The sequence below is a fragment of the Herpailurus yagouaroundi genome, unplaced genomic scaffold (genome assembly GCF_014898765.1).
Source record: "Herpailurus yagouaroundi ecotype Mexico unplaced genomic scaffold, PumYag 140, whole genome shotgun sequence".
Lineage (NCBI taxonomy): Eukaryota > Metazoa > Chordata > Mammalia > Carnivora > Felidae > Herpailurus > Herpailurus yagouaroundi.
This window is the reverse complement of record NW_024412395.1, coordinates 42,316,870-42,341,304: the sequence shown is the minus strand read 5'-3', so window position 1 is coordinate 42,341,304 and position 24,435 is coordinate 42,316,870. Positions and strand designations below refer to the sequence as shown.

Sequence of the window (24,435 nt, the reverse complement as noted above, 5' to 3'; positions counted from 1 at the left end):
AGACCATGATAAAAAGCAGACCCAAGATGAGGGGCGTGTGCATTTACCCCTCTAACCATTTTGTGACAGCACTGCAACCATAATAATCCAAAAGTAAATCAGATAGAGACATGAAGCTCTGTTTCCAGAGAGATCGTTAGTAAGCCGCTTGGGAGCAAGGGTCATGCCTTCAATTGCTTTGAAACCTCTATTATTCACATAGTGGATATATACTAATAAATACTCGAAGAGTGACCCAGATCCAGAAATAACATTGTCTTATTCTTTTTAAGAAAACAGGTACTGTGTTTTAAAAATTCCAAATGCACACATTTCTTTCCCCTCATCCCCCAACACTTTAACTTCCCTGAAATTGGAGTGCATTGTGTAGTTGGTGGCATGTTTGAGTGCTTGTTAGCCTGGATTAAAGTCCAGTCCTTCCAGAGGGGATTTGTGGATTTTTGTGTACTTGGGACAACCACCTGGGGACACTCTCAATTTGAAACCACTTGAAACTGGGGCGCCTGGGTGGCGCAGTCGGTTAAGCGTCCGACTTCAGCCAGGTCACGATCTCGCGCTCTGTGAGTTCGAGCCCCGCGTCGGGCTCTGGGCTGATGGCCCAGAGCCTGGAGCCTGTTTCCAATTCTGTGTCTCCCTCTCTCTCTGCCCCTCCCCCGTTCATGCTCTGTCTCTCTCTGTCCCAAAAATAAATAAACGTTGAAAAAAAAATTAAAAAAAAAGAAACCACTTGAAATTAAATTCTCTGAGGTTTTCTTGTGCCATACTGGTTGTGTGGGTGTAGGACCAGTTGGTAGTTCAAATTCTCAGCGGAGATTTCTTCTCTTCACCTAGTCACAAGCTTGAGACATGCACCGTTCCTTGCATGTATGGTTCTCTTTCAGCATGGTAGGTTTATTTCTTGTTGGCCCTTCCCCGGAGGATGTGACTCTTGGGTGTCCCAGTTGTCTGTAGTGATCTTCTATCAGATTCCTGGAGCATCTTTTATTTCTAAGTGGCGCATAAAATAATGGCGTATCCTGCTGTTGAGGGATCATCATCTAAGATGAGGGGGCATCTTAGATTTGATGAAACACAGTACTTGCTCAGGTTGCAGTTATCCACCTGATCCCGTGGCATTTGAAAGCCCGGAGGTTCTGCGTATTGGCCTGCCAGTACGCAGGGGGCCAGAAAGCTAATTTCGTGTAGATGGTTAGGATGGATGCCCATGTAGACCTGAAGGTGTGTCAGTCTGGATGACAACCGGTGCCTTAGCACTGTTAATTCTGCTAAGCCTATCTGGGGTTTGGAAAACAAGGTCCCACTGTAGTTGCTTTATCATGGTTCCTTGCTATGCCTAAGGTTCACTCGGAGATGGCACTCAAGTAATACAATCAGGAATCCAAGTGGTGTTTAATCAAAAGTCCTGATTCTTCTCATTAGCTCTCACTAAATACCCTGTCCTTTCCTTAATGGCCACACTTCTACATTACACGCTTACTGGTCAGCTGCATCCCTTTGCATTTCTCATAGCAATTAGCCCTCGTCCATTTTTTTGCCCTCACACGTGTGTACTAGAATGCCCTCCTGAATTATAATCTCCACTTGTTAACAGACTCTCTGTTTCTCTCCCTCATGAGTGTTGCCAGCATGCCTTTAATGCGTCTGTCCCTAGGTGATTCTCTTCTTCTTTGGGAAAAGAGACCGGAGGAGAAGTATTAACATTTATTTATTGGCTACTATTGTCAGGTACTTTATGAAATCATTTGATTTGATCCTCACAGCAATCTGTGACAGATAATTTTTATCCTATTTTACCTAAGAGGAGACCGAGGTTCATGGAGGTCAAGCACCTGCCCAAGGCCATAAGGCAGGGAGGGAGCAGAACCAGAATTTGAAACCTGCGTCAGACTGCAAAGCCAGACTACTTCACTTTATCTCATTGCTTCCCTTGAAGTCAGAGCTTCACCTGGTTTTTGCTTGTTTGCTTCTTTCTCTTAGGTTCACTTAAGTGATTTGTTTATAGTAAAGATCGAACACACAGAACTCAGCTAAAACAGATACTGCGTCTGACCACATCATAGGTATAGCCAAGTAAAATTTGGGCCTTCATTTTGAGGCGTGTGTGGCGTGGGGGGTTTGTGGATGTTGTATACTTACTGGTTTTGGTTACTGTGTTAACATGTGAGGAATGAGTACTTTTACTTCAGTTAGAAACAAAAGCTGAGGCTTTGCTGATCCAGTTCTCAAATTTAAAAATCTTAAAATTAGCCTGATAGCTGCTTTGGTGTCTCATTTTTCCATGGATGACTGATTTAGAGTTTTTTCCTCTTTAGGATTTGATAAAGCATCAGTGGAAAGCAAACAATATTTTATATTTACAGTTAGCTATACTCTGAGAACCTCTGGAACTTAATGATACAATTTATTGAGTAAATTTAATGTCATAAAAGGAAATGATTTTAGAAACTTTTGTTTTTTTTAGGTATGATTGACAGACATCATCTCACTCACCTAGAATGACAATAAGTGAAATAAAATGATAAAACACTTTGAATGTATACATACCATATGATGATAACACATGAATACACTTTAAGCAAAAAAGTCATTTCTTTTTTTTTTTTTAATTTTTTTTTTCAACATTTTTTATTTATTTTTGGGACAGAGAGAGACAGAGCATGAACGGGGGAGGGGCAAAGAGAGAGGGAGACACAGAATCGGAAACAGGCTTCAGGCTCTGAGCCATCAGCCCAGAGCCCGACGCGGGGCTCGAACTCAAGGACCGCGAGATCGTGACCTGGCTGAAGTCGGACGCTTAACCGACTGCGCCACCCAGGCGCCCCTCTTTTTTTTTTTTTTTTTTTGAGAGAGAGGGAGAGAGGGAGAGAGAGGATGGGGAGAGAGAGAGAAGGAGAGAGAGAATCTTAAGCAGGCTTCTCTCACTGCGGAGCCTGATGTGGGGCCTGATCTCACAACCATGAGATCATGGCCTGAACCAAAATCAAGAGTTGGATGCTTAACTGACTGAGCCACCCAGTCACCTAAAAAACCCTTTTCTGATAAGTGTTAGAATTACTCAAAGAGGGAGGTTTTATGGAAACTAGGTAACATAATTACTAGGTAAAAATTGAAATTCAGAAGTGTAAGAATGTGTGTGTGTGTGTGTGTGTGTGTGTGTGTGTGTGTGTTTGTGAGAGAGAGAGAGAGAGAGAGAGAGAGAGAGAGAGAGAGAGAGATACTGTATCCCTACCAAGTCCTAACTTATTTACCTGGCATCTTGATCCATACTGGTTGATCAGACCCAGGCATAAATAAATTGGGGTAATCTGTACCAGCCTCCTAATCTTATGGCTATACTGTGAACTTTGATGATTGACGATACTATCAGAAGACATTAGAGAGAAGACAGAATCCAGTCCCACAGTCCTCACTCGGGCTCTGATTAAGCCTGTTTTGATGATTCCATGTTGATCAATCATGTTGATGATTCCATGATGATCCATCATGTTTGATGATTCCTTACTCCTGATACTGGCTGTGATCTGGTTAGTATTTGACTTTTTCATACCCTTAGACCTGGTCTTCCTTTGAAAGTAAATAATAGGGTAGCTTTACTGTAGACCTGGGGGCTGACAGGTGATGACTGAGAGTGGTGCCTTTCTCATCTTTATCAAACAAAAAAGTTAAATAAAAAATGTAGAATTGAGTTGGTCAGTTGCAATAACTGAGTTACCATTGAGTTAGCCAACAAATTGAGGACCAATTTTTTCAGTATAGATGGCAATGTATATTTGTTGTGCAAAGGCTATATACAGCTACCTTAGAGAAAAACGAAATAGGCAATACTTTTAGTCTTGAATGTCTACAGAATTGAGCCGTAAGATGTTGGAAGTGCTATTGTAGTGTTGTAGCAACTATGACAAATTCAAGTTTCACCCTATCACATTCTGTTGTCATTAGTAGTGACAGGTTAGCCAATTAATCTGTCTCCTTGGAAAACCTTCAAAGAAAGATGAATTTATTTGACTTTTTTGTCATTATAATTGTCTGTTTGATAATAACTTACTTTGGAACATCTTCAAAACTCATTTGCTTTAATGCCCTTTTAAAAACTCATGGCAAGAAGATAGTTAAAGGTAAATATTGATAATTATAGTTTTGGCACTATAGTCGTATGCTATCCTGCAAATAAGCACCTTGCAGTTACTCTTGGGCAATTGCAAACCTAGCGGGAATCCTTCCTTACTATATACAGAAAACTACATTGCAGAATGTGACAAGATTCCTAAATAAGAATTAGTCTATTCATGTGGGCCTTACAAGGGCATGATCTTTTCGTATTCTTCATATCCCAGGATTAATGACATGTTCAACAAATGTTTGTTGAATACATTGAGCAAATAGGCAATTGAATGAATTTAAGAAAATGTATGACTTTTAAAATAAAAGGTAATCAGAGGTGAACTATTCTTAAAAATCAACATCTAGAAAGCTGCAAGGAAATAACATAAGAACTCATGTATCTTCCTTAAAGTATTAATAGTTATTAACATTTGCCTCATATGCTTAATTTCCTTTTTTCTTTTTAATGAAAGACATAAAATATTGCCTTCCCTACTTCCTCAGGGGTACCTCTCATCGTGAATTTTGAGACTAGTGTTCACATTCATGTCCTTACTTTTCCTACGTTTATGTGTGTTAATAAAACAATATGTAGTACTAGATTATTTTGTGTTTTTAGATTTATGTTTATGGGGTGCCTGGATGGCTCAGTCAGTTAAGTGTCTGACTTTGGTTCAGATCATGATCTCATGGTCCGTGAGTTTGAGCCCTGCATTGGGCTCTGGCTGACAGCTCAGAGCCTGGAGCCTGCTTCAGATTCTGTGTCTCCCTGTCTCTCTGCTCCTCCCCCACTCATTCTCCCTCTCTCTCTCTCTCCCTCTCTCTCTCTCTCTCTCTCTCTCTCTCTCTCTCTGTCAAAAATACATAAACATTAAAAAAATAAATTTACGTTTATGATAGCATACTGTGTGATAGAGTATCATTCTGTAGTTTGGTTCATTCAGACTTACGTTTTTGAAAAATGTCATGTTGATTGCATATTATATATTTTATTCATTTTATTCCTTAGTAATTTTCTGTCTTATGTCATAATTTATCTATTCAATTTTTGATGCATAATTAGATTGATGCACATTTTTTCACTGTTATGGAAATATCCCCGTGAATATCCCTATCTGGATCTCTTTGTGCACATGTGCAGAAGCTTCTCTGAGGAGAATTCTGGAAGAGGAGGAGTGGAAAGTCGCTCTCTGAAAGGGATGTCTTCATTTATCCTTCCACCAGCATGCAGGAGAGGACCTCTCCTCCATATTCTTTCAAAGGGGCTTTAGTATTTTGTAAAATAGGCAAAGTGGGTTTTTTTTTTAAAGTTAATGGTAGATGGTTTAACTGCTAAGTCAGTTTCACAAAATTTAAATTCTTTTTCATAACCATAGAGGAGAAAGGAAGACAACATAATAGACAAAACACTTGTGAATGAGAAAAAGGGGTAACTGTGGAGTGAAATAGAAGATATTGGGTTAAAAACCCTCTTGTGACCCTCCCTCTGGGTTGCTTGGAACCACACTGAAAGTGCATCCGTCTCATTCAGAAAGGGTCCTGGCTAAACCTCCGGGTGACATTCCCAGCTGGCAGGAATCATTTTTCAGCCCTAAATACGTACTCTTGTGGCAGCCAAACTGATGCTTTTTGAGAGGCGTATTATGAAATGAAAGTAGATATCTAATGAAAGATTCTGGATTAAATAGCTCAAGTGAGTAAGAATCAGCTTTCATAGGCATTGGATTCACCATCCGACCATTCTAAACATCTTTGTGAACCTCTTTTTTGTAGGAAAGGTAACATCTTTCTTATGGGAAGCTACTGTTAGCAGAAATGAAACCCTAGTTCTATCAGAATTTTTTAAAAAAAGGACGCCTGGGTGGCTCAGTTGGTTGAGCGACGGACTTGGGCTCAGGTCATGATCTCATGGTTTGTGAGTTCGAGCCCCGTGTCGGGCTCTGTGCTGACAGCTCAGAGCCTGGAGCCTGCTTCGGATTCTGTGTCTCCCTCTCCCTCTGCCCCTCCCCCACTTGTGCTCTGTCTCTCAAATAAATAAACATTAAAAAAAAAAAAGCATTCTGCCTAATTTTATGGATCATGTTTGTTTGTTTTCTTTACCTCTCTTCTCCTGACAGTGTGTTCTGTTTTCTTCTCAGTTCTGCAGGAAAAGCCCATTTCCTTGCCATGCTTTTCCTTTAATGTATAAATAGCAAGTGTTAGATTGCCTTTTAACCTCCCATTCTGCTCAGATTCTCATTCTTCCACTGAAATGTCTATCTAAATCTAGCAAATGACCACGGCTAATATGATGTTGTGTATCTTTTGTTCAAATTCTCTATTTTTCTTGCCAAATATTTTTATTGTTGAGAGTGTCATTTCTCCATACTCAGTACTAGAATCTCAAAAATCACGTGGTTGTCAAGTTCCTCCTGGGTCTACTCACTGCTGTTGTCCTCAGAAATCCAGCCTTCCTCTTTGTCAGCCCACCCTTTCCTGCCCTGATCTGACCAGTGTGATATGTAAATTACAGGTCAAGACGTTTTCTCAGGGCTGCTACCTTGAAACCCCTGGGCAAAGAGCATATATAGGAGCAAAGAGCAAAGAGCATATATAGGGCAGAGATCACCCTCCTATTTCATTATAGTACTTAGCACAGTTGTGAACTCAGTAAACATTAAGCAGAAACTCTTCAGTGTCCATTTGCTAGTTATCTGTGGTAAACAGCACAGAACAGATTGGTTTTCCTCACGACACAATGTGCATTCAGGCCACTTGAATACCCTCTCCCAGATGTATTTGATGCCAGTTCAAGTTTGGGGCCCTTTGGGCTAAGTGGAGGAGAGCTTGGGAAGGAAATCGGTGGGGGTAGAGCATGTAAAACAATAATAGCTAAAACAATAATAATGACATGTGTTATCTGTTGTTCTAGATCATCAGCTCTGCCACTTGCCTTCCATTGTCATAGAAAACCGAATATAGAAAAATTATTAAATCAAGAAGGTGACAATGGCGATTCCATTCAGCTGCCTATTAGCCCGAGGAATTTTTTATAGCTAAGCAGAAGGCCACACGGCTAATGCCTAGAAGAAAAGAAACAGCAGTCCAAGGGAAATTAAACTCTCTCCTTTCTCTGACCCCTTTTCTATTATATTCTACTGGAAATTTGTAAAGAATTTCTGAGTCATTTGCTGTAGGCAAATACTTGCGTGGGCCTAATCGACTATATAGAGCAGTGAGAAGGGAGGTTATAACTCAGGGAGAAGGGCAGTGAGTGGCAGTGATGGATGTGAGCTAGGGAGGGTGTCTTCCACAGTCTTGGTCATCCTGTGTGTTCACAGCAGCCCCAGAACTCTCACAGAGCCAGACCAGCCACAGGGGGCTCCCCTTCCAGAGGTGATGAGGGTGCAGGCTCGGGCTGGTCGGTGACCGTAGTGCTGACTTTAAAAAAGTAAAAGGAAATTCCAGAGTCATTAAGTGGCCTCGATTTCCTCTTCTCCACAGAAAGCAGATGCGTCCCAAAATTTATGACCAGATGCAGGCAGGACATTCACCTTGATTGCCTTGCTTCGGGTTAAGATGGAGCAGTTGGGGGCGGGGTGATCACCTGTTTCAGGTCATCACCTGTTTTAGGGAGACTCCACTTTCTGTGGGCCTTCTTGTTTTAACTTACCCACAAGGTTAATGGATTTAATTATGTGTTAGATTGTAATTAAGGATTCTTCCCAATTAATGATGCTGGTGTAGGAAAAGCCATAAATTCTCCCATGTCTTGGTAAGCTTAAACTTGAAATAAAATAGTGTTCAGAGGAAGTTCTGCTCTCCTGATATATACTTTTGTGCACACTGGGTTCAATCAATATTGACGAGCTGATCTTTTAGAAGGAAGATAAATGCATTAAATCTTATCTCATCTATCCAGTAAGTCAGGGGCTATGCTTCAAGTATTAGTGTCAGGCACTGTTACGAAACTTTACTTTTCAAGTAATGGAAAAGTGGAATAAATTATTTACTGATAACTTTGGTCATAAAATGCTCGCTGATCACCTGAGGCAATAAAATTAACCATATATCATATGAAATAATATACAGTGGTCAATGGTTAATAGTGATTCATGAGTTGAAGAAAGGAAAACATGTGAAAATAGGGCAGAAATGTAATGCTTATATTAGTTTGTATTTCTGTTGAAATTTTTAAAGATAAGCATATGTATCATTTGCAGTTTTTTGAAATATGCCATTAAGAATTATGGATTTAAAGTTTCTCCAAAGTGCATTTAATCATTTAAGCATTTGTGCAATTAAAAAGATCATGGAGGATCAAGTAAAAGCATTTTAAATGTAAATCTTTTATTTTTTAAATTTTAAATTTATTTATTTCAATTCAAGTTAGTTAACAGATAGTGTAGCATTTGTTTCAGAGTAGAACCCAGTGATTCATCACTTACATATAACACCCAGTGCTCATCCCAACAAGTGCCCTCCTCAATGGCCATCACCCATTTAGCCCATCCCCCCACCACACCCCCTCCAGCAACCCTCAGCTTGTTCACTGTATTTAAGAGTCTCTTAATGGTTTGCCTCCCTCTCTGTTATTGTATTTTTCCTTCCCTTCCCCTGTGTTCATCTGTTTTGTTTCTTAAATTCCACATGAGTGAAATCATATGATTTTTGTCTTTCTCTAACTGACTTATTTCGCTTAGCATAATACACCCTAGTTTCATCCACAGTGTTGTAAATGGCAATATTTGATTCTTTTTGGTCACTGAATATTCCATTGTATGTATGTACATACACATTGTATGTGTATGTGTGTGTATATAGATAGATAGATAGATAGATAGATAGATATACATGCACATGCACATGCACAAGCACACACACATACACATAATCCATTCATCAATTGATGGACATTGGGACTCTTTCCATAATTTGGCTGTTGTTGATAGCACTGCTGTAAACATTGGGGTGCATGTACCCCTTTAAATCAACACTTTTGTATCCTTGGATAAATACCTAGTAGTGCAATTATTGGTTGTAGGGTAGTTCTATTTTTAATGTTTTGAGGAACTTCCATACTGTTTTCCAGAGTGGCTGCACCAGTTTGCATTCCCACCAACTGCAAAAGTGTTCCCTTTCTCTGCATCCTCGCCAGTATCTGTTGTTTCGTGAGTTGTTCGTTTTAGCTATTCTGATGGGTTACATGGTATCTCGTTATGGTTTTGATTTGCATTTCCCTGATGATGAGTGAAGTTGAGCATTTTTTATGTGTCTGCTAGCCCTCTAGATGTCTTCTTTGGAAAAGTGCCTATTTATGTCTTCTGTCCATTTCTTAACTGGATTATTTGTTTTTTGGGTGTTGAGTTTGAGAAGTTCTTTATAGATTTTGGATAGTAACCCTTTATCTGATATGTCATTTGCAAATATCTTCTATTCTGTTGGTTGTCTCTTAGTTTTGTTGATTGTTTCCTTCACTGTACAGAAGCTTTTTATCTTGATAAGGCCTCAATAGTTCATTTTTACTTTTGTTTCCCTTGCCTCCAGAGACGTGTGTAGTAAGAAGTTGCTACAGCTGAGGTCAGAAAGGTTGCTGCTTTTTTTCTCCTCTAGGATTTTGATGGTTTCCTGTTTTACATTTAGGTCTTTCATCCATTTTGAATTTATTTTTGTGTATGGTGTAAGAAAGTGGTCCAGTTTCATTCTTCTGCATGTCACTGCCCAGTTTTCCCAGCACCATTTGCTAAAGAGAATGTCTTTTTTCCATTGGATACTCTTTCCTGCTTTGTCGAAGAATACATGGCCATACATTTGTGGGTCCATTTCTGAGTTCTCTATTCTGTTCTATTGATCTGGGTATCTGTTCTTGTGCCAGTACCACACTGTCTGGATGATTACAGCTTTGTCATACAGCTTGAAGACTGGAATTATGATACCTCTGGCTTTGGCTTTCTTTTTCAACATTATTTTGGCCATTCGGGGTCTTTTCTGATTCCATACAAATTTTAGGATTCTTTGTTGTAGCTCTTGAACATTTTTTTGCAGGGATTTTTGTAGGCATTTTTTTGATAGGGAATGTATTGAATGTGTAGATTGGTTTGGGTAGTATAAACATTTTAACAATATTTATTCTTCTAATCTGTGAGCATGGAATATTTTTCCATTTCTTTGTGTCTTCTTCAATTTCTTTCATAAACTTTCTATAGTTTTTAGTGTACAGATCTTTTACCTCTTTGGTTAGGTTTATTCCTAGGTATCTTACGTTTTTTGGTGCAATTGTAAATAGGATTGATACTTCGATTGCTCTTTCTGTTGCTTCATTATTGGTATAGAAATGCAACCGATTTCTGTACATTGATTTTATATCCTGCAACTTTGCTGAATTCACGTATATCAGTTCTAGCAGTTTTTTGGTGGAGTCTTTTGGGTTTTCCATGTAGAGTATTATGTCATCTGCAAAGAGTGAAAGCTTAACTTCTTCTTTGCCAATTTGGATGCCTTTTATTTCTTTTTGTTGTCTGATTGCTGAGGCTAGGACTTCTAGTACTGTGTTGAACAACAGTGGTGAGAGTGGATATCCCTGTTAGGTTCCTGACCTTAGGGGGAACGCTCTCACTTCTTCCCCATTAAACGCAAATCTTATAAGCAGGAAGAATGGCAGTACTGGTGTCCTGTTTATTTTTCTAAGATGAAACTAAATGTCATGTACTTGGGAAGTCTACTAGAATTTTTTGGAAGGGAGGCAACAATTTAGTAACCCTAAGAAAGAGTAGATACTTATGGAAAATAAGAATATATATGCCAATGTTAGAAAAGAGACAAAGCTCAAAGCTACATGAATGAAAAGTCTCTAAAGTGCCATAGATAGTCTATTAGTAGGATTGTTTGGAACAAAAATGCTGATCAACCGAAAGCCAAACAATTTCAAAATATAATTGCATCACAAAAACAGTTAGACCACGTGGTGGGTATTAGGTCTTGTCTATGAAAGGTGCTGCCTGAACTTCTAAGGAGCTGTTGAAATTGATGCAGTTTTTCTAGGGTGCCTCTGATTTGTGGCTTAGAAGAGTCAAAGCAGCAAATAAAGGCTGTGTGAGTCTAAAGTAATGAAACACAAGGACCTGCCCCATCCAAGAAGCCATTTTTCCACAACTCCATGTACATATCGTGTGTATGTGGCTTTTGTGTTTAAAAGTTTCTCTGGAGATTTCTTTCTGAGACCCAGGACCCCAAGACATAACCAACAGTGCTTACAACAGGTCTAAGGATGTTCTTTTGGTGTGGTTGCTGTATAAAGAACTTTCCACTCCATGTAAAGACTTTAGTAGCTTCCAATATTAGTAAATTGAGTAAATTAGTAATTAGTCAATTAGTAAATTGAGCTCAAATTAGTAAATTGAGCTTCCAATATTAGTAAATATTAGTAACAATTAGTAAATTGTTAAAATGTAATTTCATGTATGAAACAACTCCTACGGAAGTTTCTTGAACTTTGTAATAATTGACGATTTTAAGGATTACTGGGAATAAATGAAGGTGCATGTTAATTCAGTTACAATCTCTGTACCTAAGTAAACATCCAGGGTTATACACCATAAAAAGAGTTACCTCTGTCTGCTGTTTTACATAATATGCAGCACAGAGTATTTGTGCCAAAGTATCTACTTAATAAATATTGGTTAAATAAATAACTGAATTTGGACCACCAGGCTATAATAGAATTAGGTCTAAATAGGAGAGGTAAATGGGCTTCTGAATAAAGTGATCAATAAAGCTGGAGTGTGATGATATGCAAAAATTGATGCTAGCAATATTTTTATTCTAAGAGATAATGAATATATACTAGAGAAATCTTTATATCTTTGCATAGTTGTTTTACTCTTATGCAATAATCTGCCTCGAAAGTTGTGGGTTGCACCCAAGAGTGCCAGGAAATCACTAAGGAAGTCACATGATATGTGAAAGTGTGATATTCAGGCTAGCACTGATTCATGCACAACTCAAATATTATATACCGCCTATTTAGTAAATCTCTGGTTTGTGCTTTGAATCTGGTTTGTGTTTTATAATTTCAGTGTGGATTTGTGATATTATTCAATACTTAATTTATATTAAAGATAAAACGCAAATTGTGGCGATTTCTTCAGGCCATTCATATGGCAAAAAATTGTTGTGTCTTTCTCCCTCCATTTGTGGCAGTGAAGCTTAGGAATCAGAAAGACCATGTGCAAATGTGAGCTCTGCTACTTATTAGCTGTGAAAGCCTAACAGAGTTGCTTAACCTTTCTGAGCCTCAGTTTACCACTTTGGAAAATGAGGACACTGCTACTGATTCACAGGATTGTTAGTCTTCTCAACCTCTATTAAGCCGCACAAAGCCCCTGGGAACTGGATAGCTGAAGTTTGTGGAAAGGAGGTACAAGTTTTCTTGGTTTGGCACAGCGTCTCCACTATTATTGTTGATGAAATAGCCCACAGAGAACAAATACAGGGCAGAATAGACTTTAGGAAAATGTGTCAAATTGAACAGGTTGGAATTCAGAAGACAGTGGATGGTGCAAGAGGAGTTTGGAGAAGCAAGAAGCAGCTGAACTGTGGGGAAGGGTGTGTGGACAGATTGCTACTAGAACTCGGTGCCCGATGGCAGCTAGCAGTTAGAGCTGATAACCTGGCAGTGAAGGACTAGACTAGTCAGAATGTGATGAACAGGAACAACTCAAAGAGCTTTGGGTCCCATTTGGTGTAGGAACAAAATAGTCCTGCATATCTTAGTATCTCTTGAGGTTGCTGTTAGGCAGAACATGATAGCTAATGTTTAAATTATGCTCAGTATATTATGTATCATTAAGAGAACCTGAAGTCATGCTTAGGATATTGGGTTTAAGAGAGAAGGAAAATCTAAAGAAAGGTAGGGGCGCCTGGGTGGCTCAGTCAGTTCAGCGTCTGACTCTTGGTTTCAGCTCATGATCTCATGGTTCGTGAGTTCAAGCCCCATGTCGGGCTCTGCACTGATGGTGTGAAACCTGCTTGGGATTCTCTCTCTCTCCCTCTCTGTCTGCCTCTCTTCCTCTCACTGTCTCTCTCTCAAAATAAATAAACTTAAAAAAATTTTTTTAAAGACAAGGCGGAAATCTGTATTGTATTTCATTAAAGCTTTAATGATCTAGATTAAAAGCAACAACAGAGCTACCTGGAATTCATTTGCACAAGCTCCAGTCAGACAGAGCTGACTTCCCATTCACACTTCAGCTTAGGGATATTTGAGTTAGCACCAGGTTCCTCATCTTTCAAATGGAAATAAAATTACTACCCACTACAGAGCTAGTAACCTGATAAATAAAGGTTAGCTTTCATTACAGGTGTTCTTATTATGAATGTTACAGCTACTGTTTTACCTTCTCCAGAGTATTTTTCTGAAATCATTAAATTCCACTCCTTTTATATTACCTGGAGGTTTTCACCGTCTCCTGCTTTGTTTGGTCTAGATTTCCTTTTCTTTCATCCATTTCCCAAACATCGTTTTTATATTGGGTAACTTGCTGCACATTAAAAGCTTGGGAAAGGAATTTATACTACATTGCGTGTGCTCTCTTTCTTTTCTTGTCTTGGCTGAATGTTGGATATATCTTCACCATGTGTGTTCACAGTTTTCCTTCCCAAGCTGTAAGTAGTGCCCAGTCACCACTGCTGCTTGCCAGCCTAAGTCCATATGCTGAAGTGTGCAAGTATGTTCCGTTCGTTTTTGTTCAATCTGCAACTATATTTCTCTTCTTCCCTCCTCTCCCTCTTTCTGGTTGTAGTATTTCTTTTGGTTTAACAAATTGTCACAGAAACATTCTTGAAATGATACTGTGCTTCAGGGCACCTGGATGACCCAGTCAGTGGAGCGGCTGACTTCAGCTCAGGTCATGATCTTGAGGTCCGTGGGTTTGAGCCCCGCCTTCCAGGTCTGTGCTGACAGCTCAGAGCCTGGAACCTGTTTCAGGTTCTGTGTCTCCCTCTCTCTCTGCCCCTCCCCTGCTCGTGCTCTGTCTCTGTCCCTCTCTCTCAAAAATAAATAAACATTAAAAAAAAATTTTTTTTAATGCTACTGTGCTTTATGTCCTTTTTGTGACATAATTGTAACTTAAGTGAATTTGTTCTCAACAGAGGGAAGGATTGTGACATTTCTACACAAACAAAAATACCGGCTTTCACTGTTTCTTATAAGTGTCAGCTCAGGTAGAAAAGGCCAAGTCTTCAACTGAAGTTAAAATGAAAAATTTGAGGTTTAGTCCATGTCATATACCAGTCTTTATCTCAACCAGTGGATTTACACACTTTGGAATGACAGCTCTGATTAAACATTTGTTGGCATGTACCATGTGGCATTCTAGGAACCAGGATCTCTCTGTACTATAACTTTGTACACCTAAAGAATACTATTCAGGGAAGTCAGAGCTATAGGGGTGGATTGGGTTTAACTTTTTTTTTTTTAATTTTTTTTTTCAACGTTTATTTATTTTTGGGACAGAGAGAGACAGAGCATGAACGGGGGAGGGGCAGAGAGAGAGGGAGACACAGAATCGGAAACAGGCTCCAGGCTCTGAGCCATCAGCCCAGAGCCTGACGCAGGGCTCGAACTCACGGACCGAGAGATCGTGACCTGGCTGAAGTCGGACGCTTAACCGACTGCGCCACCCAGGCGCCCCGGGTTTAACTTTTGACAATGACTAGAGACAAATATTTGACTGATGGATGTTCACATAACTATTACCTCAAATGTACTGAAAAATCAAATAAATGGGCAACTTTTCCATCTCGCTAGTAATTCTACCTAAAAGGAATTTTAATTCCTCACTTCAGAGTGATATTTTAAAAATGTAAATCTGATGCCATTATACCCCCAGCCCCAAACAGACAATACTGTATGCCTAAAATCTTCGGTGGCTTATAGGTGCCCCGAGAAGAAAGCACAGTCTCTTTCATAGAACCAGGGTGCCTTAGAGGAACTGACCCATCATGTTTCTTCTTCACCAGCTTCCCAGCATACTGGCCGTCCTTCCATTTCCTCATGTTCCCCATCCCCCCGCCTCAGGACCTTCCAGGACATTTCCCCTCTTTCAGAATGGCTTTTCTCCCGTTCTTTGCACGGTTACTTCCTCCTCGGCCTGTGCTTCTCATTGTCACAGTTACTTTCCGCTAGAGGGTGTTCCTCATCCCCTGATTTAATTTGGAGCCTCAAAGTTGCCATTTTTCATCGTCTCCTCTTCTTTAACCGTATGACGTTTACCACAGTCTGTAACTGTGTATTTCTGTGTGTGTTTCTTCAGGATCCATCTCACAAGTAGATCCTTGGCCCTGTGAAGGGGAAGACAGGGGTTTTGCTTTATTCACAGCTGTATATGCAGTGCCTGGCACAGTGCCTGACAAATAGCAAGCCCTCAATAACTCTGTGCCAAATTGGTAAATACTCACATAAGGTTGCAAGAAATAATTGAAATGGTTTGCATGTGCCTTTGCTTCTTTTCTCTCTCTCTAGTTCACTGTCAATATCCCACCTCTCATGTGATTTCCTCAACAAAAACCATTATAATATTATTTTAGTTTGAGTAGCAACGGCATTTTTTGAGTTACGAGCTGGGTGCTTCTATGTGCAAAGATAAATTAAATATAGCTTCTCCCTTAATGGAACTCATAATATAAGCGGAGAGGTAAACATTTCACTCTTTGGAGGGCAGCCTGCTTGTGTTTTGGGGAGAGGTGGATAGGGTTGGAGAAACTCATAAAAGAGGTGACATTGAAGCTCGTTGAGTTTAGAAGAAGGAGTAGAATTTTGCTAGAGGAAGGTCGGAAGACTGCTTTTGCCAGAAAGACTGAGCTGGGCTAAGGCAGACACGCTTCAGAGTACATGCTGAAGGAAGTTCTGTGTGGCTGGGAGTGGGTAGAAAACAGGCTGGTAATGGAGGAGAATGGCAGGAAATGATCATGGAAGGACTGATTGGGCTTTAGACTGTGGGTCATTTGAATGATTTTGCTTAGAGGTTTGGATGCTATTTTATAGGAGATAGAGGCCATGAAATACTTGAAGCATATGAGTGAGAGCGCAGATCTGTGTTTTAGAAACAAAATGCGGGAGTTCTATCTAAAGACTTTACCAAGAGAGCTGTGTCAATTGAGTGGTAGCAATGAGTTGCCGAGGGAGTGAGAAGGGACAGAAGAGGGCAGTGAATAATAGCCAAACTTTGCAGAAGTTAGGTGGCTATGGAAAGAGAAATAATGATGGGATCTCTTTTTTTAAAAAAATTTTTTTTTCAACGTTTATTTATTTTTGGGACAGAGAGAGACAGAGCATGAACGGGGGAGGGGCAGAGAGAGAGGGAGACAGAATCAGAAACAGGCTCCAGGCTCTGAGCCATCAGCCCAGAGCCTGACGCGGGGCTCGAACTCACGGACCGCGAGATCGCGACCTGGCTGAAGTCGGACGCTTAACCGACTGCGCCACCCAGGCGCCCCGAGAGAAATAATGATGGGATCTCTTTTAAAATCTTTCTTTTTTAAAAAATTATGACACTGATATGTACTAAATTTGGGAATTTGGAAAGAGGGAATTTGGAATTCAGATTTGTAAAGAGGGAACTTGGAAAATGCAGCACATTATAAAAAAGAAAATAAAGATTACAATATGGTTCCTGGAAGAGAAAGCAGAGTCAAGGGAGGATGCTCTTAGGATGGTCAGGGTGAGAGGAGGAACTTTTGGAAAAGATCCAGAAGGATCTTCCCTTATGGAGATCCCTTTGTTTGTTTGATTGTTTGCATGTCCTTCCTAATTTTATCCGTCTAGAAGGTCCATAACCTTCTTGGTCTCAGGGTTTTTGCTTTTATTTTTTCCACTGTCTGGAGTAGTTCCTCTTGCTGTTCCTCCTCTCCTCCTTTTACCTGGCTAAGTTTTACACCTTCGAGCTAATAATAGTATTAATAATGAGCATCATAATAATAACAACAGTTGCAGAAACATATGTTGATATCTTGCCACATGCTAGGCACTATGGTCAGTGCTTTCATTTGTTATGCAATTGAGTCCTTACAAGAGTTCTGTATGGTGGGTACGATGATGTCCTTCTATAGATGAAGATACTAGAACACTACCAAATTAAGTGACTTGAGCAGGTATAAATATCACTACTTATCACTCCTTCAGGGAAACCTTCCCCAACAGCTCACATCCCTGACCAAGTTAGGAACCCCTGTAATGGGATCTCATAGCCGTTAAGTTCTCCTGGAAGACTTTTATCACATTAGAACTTATTTGATAAATGTGTATCTTTCCTTTTCGACTCTAAGCCCCATGAGGGCATGTTCTGTGTTTGTCTTATTCCTAGTTGTATCGTCCAGTGCTTAGCTTTGTGATCACATGGCGCACAGTATGGTGTTCATTAACCAACCACTTGACACTGAAGACTGCTACTCTTGTGGTAAGTTTCGTTTAAGCCTATAATGTACCGACCTGGTAAAATCACCCAAACTGGAAGAGGATCCTTGTTAGCTGGGCTCCATGATATTCCTGGGGCCTTGAGATATGAGGGCTTTGGGATTTCCTGGAGCTTAGATGCCTCTAGATCAAACTGTATATCTTCTTTTCCAAATCCTCTCAGTTCCCTTTATTCCATACTGCCATCTTATAATTGACACGATTTTCTAGTCATATCCTCATGCAAGTCTAGACAACAGGGACTCTAGACGTGCCAAGGTTGATGTTCAAATTCTCTGAGCAGCTTATTTTAAGGCTTCAAGTTTGCTTATTTTTTTTTTTAAGTTAATTTATTTTGAGAGAGAGAGGCAACACAAATGGGGGAGGGTCAGAGAGAGAGAGGAAGAGATAGAGAATTTCAAGCAGGCTCTGCACTGCCAATGCGGAGCCCAACGTGGGGCTTGAACTCATGAACTGAGAGATCATTACCTGAGCAGAAGTGGGAAGTTTAACCAATTGAGCCACCCAGGTGTCCCTCAAGTTTGGTTTTATCCAGGTTTTATCCATCTGATTTTCATTGAACTTTTAAGGTTTTACAATTTGAAAAAAAAATAGATGGAGATCGTAGAAAGATGATTTTTCAAGGTAATACTGCATTAAAATTTTCATTTTCATATTTTGTCTGATGGATCGGATTTAAATAGACTTGCAAATTACCAATAAAGAAATGGATTTCTTTAATACAAAAAAAAAAGATAAATTCTTAATTTTTGCATTTCAGTTTAGATGTGGGTTGCACTATACATTCTAAAGCAAATATGGGAGTCCCTCCTTATCCACAGTTTCACTTTCTGCACCATCAGTTACCCACGGTCAACCCTGGTCTGGAAGCAGATGATCCTCCTTCTGACCTCTTGTCAGAATGTCAGTAGTAGTCTAATGCTACATCACAATGCTTATGACATTCACCACACCTCTTCTCACCATGTACTGTACTTACAGTACAGTAAGATCTTGAGAGTCTATAGTCCCATCACTTTTATTATAGTATGTTGTTTTTATTGATCTATTTTATTATTAATTATCATTGTTAATCTTTTACTGTGCCTGATTTATAAGTTAAACTTCATCATAAGTGAGTGTGTGTTTTTGTGTGTGTGCGTGTGTGTGTGTGTGTTTGTGTGTGTGTGTGTGTGTGTGTGTGTGTGTGTGTGTGAAAAAGAATTTGGTTTGGTACTACCCATAGTTTCAGGCTTCCACTGGGCATCTTGGAACATATCTCCTGTGGATAAGGGGAGACCACTGTATATTTTTGGACCTGTTGCTTATTTATTCTATTTATTGAGAGATAAAAACTATGAAAGCACTAGAAGGTGGACACTCATTAATCTCTGCTATTTTGAGCACAATAACAAACATCCAAAGAGCAAACATTTAAATGAGTTTTGACATAAATAAACTTAAGGATCCTCACTGTTTAAGAGTTAATATATGTCAAGGAAAGAATTCATTTTTTCTAGTTTAGACATTAGTTGAGTGTTTTTGGTTTTTAATTTTTGTTTTTGTTTTTCCCTTGAAAATTGTTCACAGTAAAGGCATTTAAGGCAGGTCAACATGAGTTTCAAAATATGGCTTGGGAGCTACTTTAGTCTTTATCTTTGTCTTCCTGTTTATTTATAGAATGGAAAAGGAAGACAGCCTTTCCTGCTTTTGCAGTTTCCTAATGATGATATCTCAGCTTGTAATGAATAAATCCAAAGGAGGAAGGCAGTCTCCTTACATCTTCAGAAGAAACCACCACTCCTAAAAGCTGGGGGTCAGGGTTGCTAAGTTCAAGTAGTTAAGTGATTTTCACCGTTTCACTTTATTTAAAAATTAATGCAACTTTCTCAAAAATTTCTTAGCCTTAAAATGGGTATTACAAAAAGAATATCAGAGTAGAAAGTATTGTAAAAGGATATAAAGATAATTTCTATAAACCTTATTAAAACTAACTCTTTTGGCATTTCATGGTTGGTCCTGATAATTTTGTTATCAGGCATGAAATTAAAGTTAATACAGCCTGTGATCTGACTACCCTATTTATAACAATATTTTGCATTTATTCATTCAACACTTTCTAAGAGTGCTGACTGCTAAGGACTCCTAGATGAGTAAGACCTAGTTTGTGCTTTTGGAGAGCCCATAGTCTAAGGGAAAAGGACATAGTTTAATCTTCTCTGAAATTGCCAAAGGCATCATCCAATCCACTGTGAGACCACTCTAGCCTCTGTTGACACCCACCCCTCCCCATGGTCAAAGGAGCCATGCTGCAGTGTGTGTTGATCTTTGGGTCTTCAAAATATCAGAAGTTAGTTAGGAATGTCAGGAAGAGTAGGCAAGACTCCTTCATTAATCCATTCACTCATAAGTGTAAATGACATTTGTGGCAGAACTGTCTTGTGCCACATACTAACAATATAAAGATAAAAGCCACATTGATGTCTTCAAGGAGCTTATAGTTTAGTTGGGGAAAAAAAACCAAATTAACTTGTGTAATTTCCCCAGCCATAGTAGTAAGTGCAATGAGATCAGTAACCATAGACTTTCATGGACAACAAAGTAGAATCATCTAGAAACAGGCCTATGGATTTAGCAATCCTGTTTCAGTTTCCTCAGGCAGCTGCATTTCTCAGCTTCTTTTGCAGTCAGGGTGGAGCCCTGTGACTGAGTTGTGGTGAGTGGAATGTGGGCAGGAGTGATGTACACTTCTGTGTACGACAAGCGAAATCCTTCGCTTGCTTTCTTCCCTTTCTAAGATGACCTTGGAGGCTGGATTTAGAAGATGGCAGCATTATCAGATAGAAGGAAGGAGTCTGGCACCTTGAAAGACTGTGCAGTTCACTCACCCACCTATAAACACTGCCCCTCCAAACAGTATTGAATTGTAATATAAATGAAAAATAAACTTTTATTGTGTTACGTTCTTAGAGTTGAGGTTGTTTTTTTATAGCAGTTAATTGTACCATTTAATGTACTCTCTCTCCACTCTAAGGATATCTGCCCCTAGTAAGCATTAGTTATATGAAGAAGAGAAGGAGGGGGGAGCCTAGGTGGCTCAGTCGGTTAAGTGTCTGACTTCAGCTCAGGTCATGATCTCACGGTTCATGGGTTTGAGCCCCGCGTCAGGCTGTGCTGACAGCTCAGAGCCGGGAGCCTGCTTCGGATTCTGTGTCTCCCTCTCTCTCTGCCCCTCCCGCTTAGGCTCTGTCTCTCTCTCTGTCTCTCAAAAATAAATATAAAATAGAAGAAGAAGAGAAGGAGGAGTGTTATAGGTGGATAACAACATAGGGGAAGGAAAAAGCTTGGAGCTTTCAGGAAATAGAAGTTAGGTGTGGCTAGGTGTAGCGGGAGTGGAGAGCAATATTTAAGGATGGGACTGGAGAGTAAAGGATGGGAATGGACATCAAGGACAGATGACAGAAAGCTTTGTGGGCCAACCTAAGAAAGGAGAACCACCTAGACTTGAGGGACAAGCAGTGTAAGAGATGAAGGGTGTAATGGAGATATTCAAACAATAAAGAAGAGGAGCTAACCCAGATGTGCTAAATCGTTTAATAATAGAAACAGTTTCTCATAATTGAGGTAATTTTTAGTAATGGACATCGTTTTAGTGGGTTTTCCTGCATACATGATCTTCAGAAGTTTGGGATCGTAGACCCCAATACTGATGCCAACATGGACGTGGACGGAACATGAGAAAAGTGAAGGAGTTGGGAATGTGTCACTTGAAGAAGAGGGAACCTGTAAAGGCAATAATCATTATCTTCAAGTGTGGATAGCAGGTGGAAGAGGCATATTCTTGACTGAGTGGTACCAAACGGCTAGTTCAGATAATAGGTAGAAAGGTAGGGAGATTTGGGTTCAGCATAAGGAAGAACTTTCTGTCATAATTGCCTGAACAGCAGTTGTTCAGTCCTAGAGAAGATGGCAATGAGTTTGATGAACAAGAAGGGTTGAAATAGACTGGTGTCACAACTTGGGAGATGCTGTGATACAGATGGTTCAGGTATTGGATGAAACGGGGATTAGAAAACTTTGGATGTCTTTGCTAATAATATTCTCATATTCTTTGATATTTATCTGAAATTTAAAATCTTATGAAGGCTAACTACTTACATTCACCCTGCTTTCAACACCAAGGAAGTGTATAACGTTAAAAAACTTCCAGAGAGAAAACTATACTTGCACAAAGATGTCTTCACCCAGAGATAACAACTTGGCACTTGATACGTACTTTTTGTTGGGGCTGATGAATAGGCATTTAGTCTGGTTAATATGGCTAAATGACCTTGCAATGATATCACTGAATAGTATCTCCAACGCAGTGCAGAGTGTCAAACACCAACAAGAAGACAGTAGGGTGAATGAAAAGGCAGATACCATCTTCCTCTGAGATATTGGGGGAAGAAACTCCCTTACTTGTCAAAGCCAGATAGCCCAGCTGTTCCTCTAAACTGTCAGAATTTCTCTCATCGCTGCCTCCGAACTGAAGGATGGGGATTGATTGGTCTTGCTTACCAGTGTGCACTGGAGCAAGACACAACTTTATTTAAAATACCATTAAGATGCAAACACATTATGCCCCTCTGAAGGCTTTCTTTTACAACATGAATTATTTAAATAGCTTCTTAATAATTGCATTGATTTCCACAGTTAAAAGCAGATCAGATTATGGAATCTGCTCAATACCACTTAAATGTGTATAGATGTTGAAGTTGACAAAGACCTTTTAGACACTGATAATTCCTTGCACTAGATTGGAATGCTGGAGATTTAACATTACCAGTAGTGCTCTATGATTATTTTTAATAAATCAGGACACTGTAACAGCAGCCATTTAAGGTCTTCATTCTTATTCCATTTTATTCCAGAGTCATTGCCTGAAAATCTAGTTATGCTAAAAATCTGACCAAAAAGTTTTACATTTATATCGATCAGAAGCTTTGATGTTTCTTGTGCAAAGACCAATATAGTAAACGTGTCTTCACCTGCATGTATTGATGCATATATTTTAAAACTCTATGAATATTTATAGTAATAAAATCCAATAAGATTTCAGTGTCTTAGATGCTTTGGGTACCCTATGAAAGAAGGGTAAGTTTACTAGTTTGCAAAGAAATTATAGGTGAGGCAAAAATTAGATTTTTTTCTTCTCTTTGATTCTCTCCTTATTTGGAAGTGTCTGGGAAGAGTGATGTTCATGGTCTCTTAGTCTGCTTCGGTTGCCATAACAAAATACCATAAACTGAGTGGCTTAAAAACCAGTAATTTATTTTCTCACATTTTTGGAGGCTGCTAGTATGAAGTCAGGGTGCCAGCATGGTTAGGTTCTAATGAGAGTTTTTCTCCTGGCTTGCAGATGACTGTCTGCTCGCTGTATGCTCACATGGTCTGTCCTTGGTGCATGCGCTTGGAGAGAAGTTACCAGTCCTACTGGATTAGGACCCCATCCTTATAACCTCATTTAACTTTACTTTCGTCCTGAAAGCCCCTATCTCCAACTAGGATTACACTGGAATTTGGGGCTTCAACATAATGAATTTTGCATGGGGGATACAATACAGTCCACAACACACTCGCCATGGGAGTCAGACTGCTTGAGTTGGAATGTGACCTAAGGCAAATTACTTACCCTCTCTGTTTCTTAGTTTGGTGTGTAAACTTAGAATAAAGATGGTAACTATTTATTTTATGGCTTTATCGTGTTGAATAGATGAATTAAGATATGCAAAGTACTTCGTGTATGACATCTAGTAAGTGGTTAATAAATGTTAGTTATTACTAAATATCTAATAAGATATTTGTACCTTTAGCTAAGACTTTTGTGATTCTATATATGTGGTAGTCAAGTACTTCATGTTTACATATCCAATGATTACTGGCATTGGGAATTCACAGCATGCTTTAAAAATTTTCCTGCTGTGGAGAATAGAATATGTTTTATTTTATAAAATTCTTATAAAGAAGTGTTTCCCATCAGTGTTGATCTGGTCTCCCTACTCCTCTCCATCCTCCAGCACTACAGAATGTCCGCTCTCCAAAAAGATTTAGGACCTTCTCAGTTTATCACTTAACGGTTTCAGGATGACATTGTGTACATTCTACCTGAAAAAGCAAGGGTAGAGTAACTTTCCTAGCAACAGAAAAAGGAATTCTCTACATTTCTCATTTTTCTACTTAGCCCTTGCACGTGCATACACACACACACACACACACACACACACACACACACACACACACAGAACTTTCCTTCTTGTACAATTAAAAATAAAACACATGGTTGTATAACTTATTGCTGTGGAAATCAAGGTACTTCATCCATAATAAGAAATTCAGTAGTCTTTCAGTTCTCCTTATAGGGAATTTGGGGTCAAAGATATCCTCAATTAGTTAGTGTCTGGGAAAGTTAGGTAGAAAACAGTGGACAACTTACCAGTAGCTCTATGGTGTAAGGTACAGTTCTCTAATTCATTGACCAATATTCTGTTTCCTGTGTTAAATTGAACACTGACTGGAATTTGAATTGAATTAAAAGGGTAGAGAAAGTACTCTTAACTGATTCTCAAATAATTATTTTTTCAAGATTTGTAACACATACTATCAGACAGTCTCCAATCCTTTGTGGCTCTTTCTAAGTCTAAAGGAAGAGCTATATTTTCTATAAACATCAATCAAGGTTGTTTCTGTTTGGTAGATAGGATTTAAAAAGGGTGGGGTGGGAGGCAGGAAGAGAAAAAAAGCAAGCAAAAAAATGCCCATGAATTCTCTTAGCCCTCTTCATAGCAGACAGTCTTTTCCTGCCTTCTGAATTCATGTTACATGAGTTGGGCCCATTGCTTACCTCCTATCCCATTTTGAGTACA

General features: G+C 39.4%; 1 protein-coding gene across 8 annotated transcripts in view; it reads left to right on the top strand.

Annotated features, from left to right (window-relative positions):
• RBMS1 (RNA binding motif single stranded interacting protein 1) overlaps positions 1-24,435 on the top strand; it is a 224,940-nt gene that overhangs the window by 29,344 nt on the left and 171,161 nt on the right. For 4 of the 8 annotated variants that reach the window (XM_040475166.1, XM_040475167.1, XM_040475169.1 and 1 more), the window contains exon 2: positions 17,442-17,534. The exons of the other annotated variants lie outside the window; for them this stretch is intronic. In XM_040475166.1, coding sequence (XP_040331100.1) covers positions 17,442-17,534 — 93 coding nt within the window. The remainder of the gene's footprint in view (positions 1-17,441; positions 17,535-24,435) is intronic. 8 annotated transcript variants of the gene reach the window in all.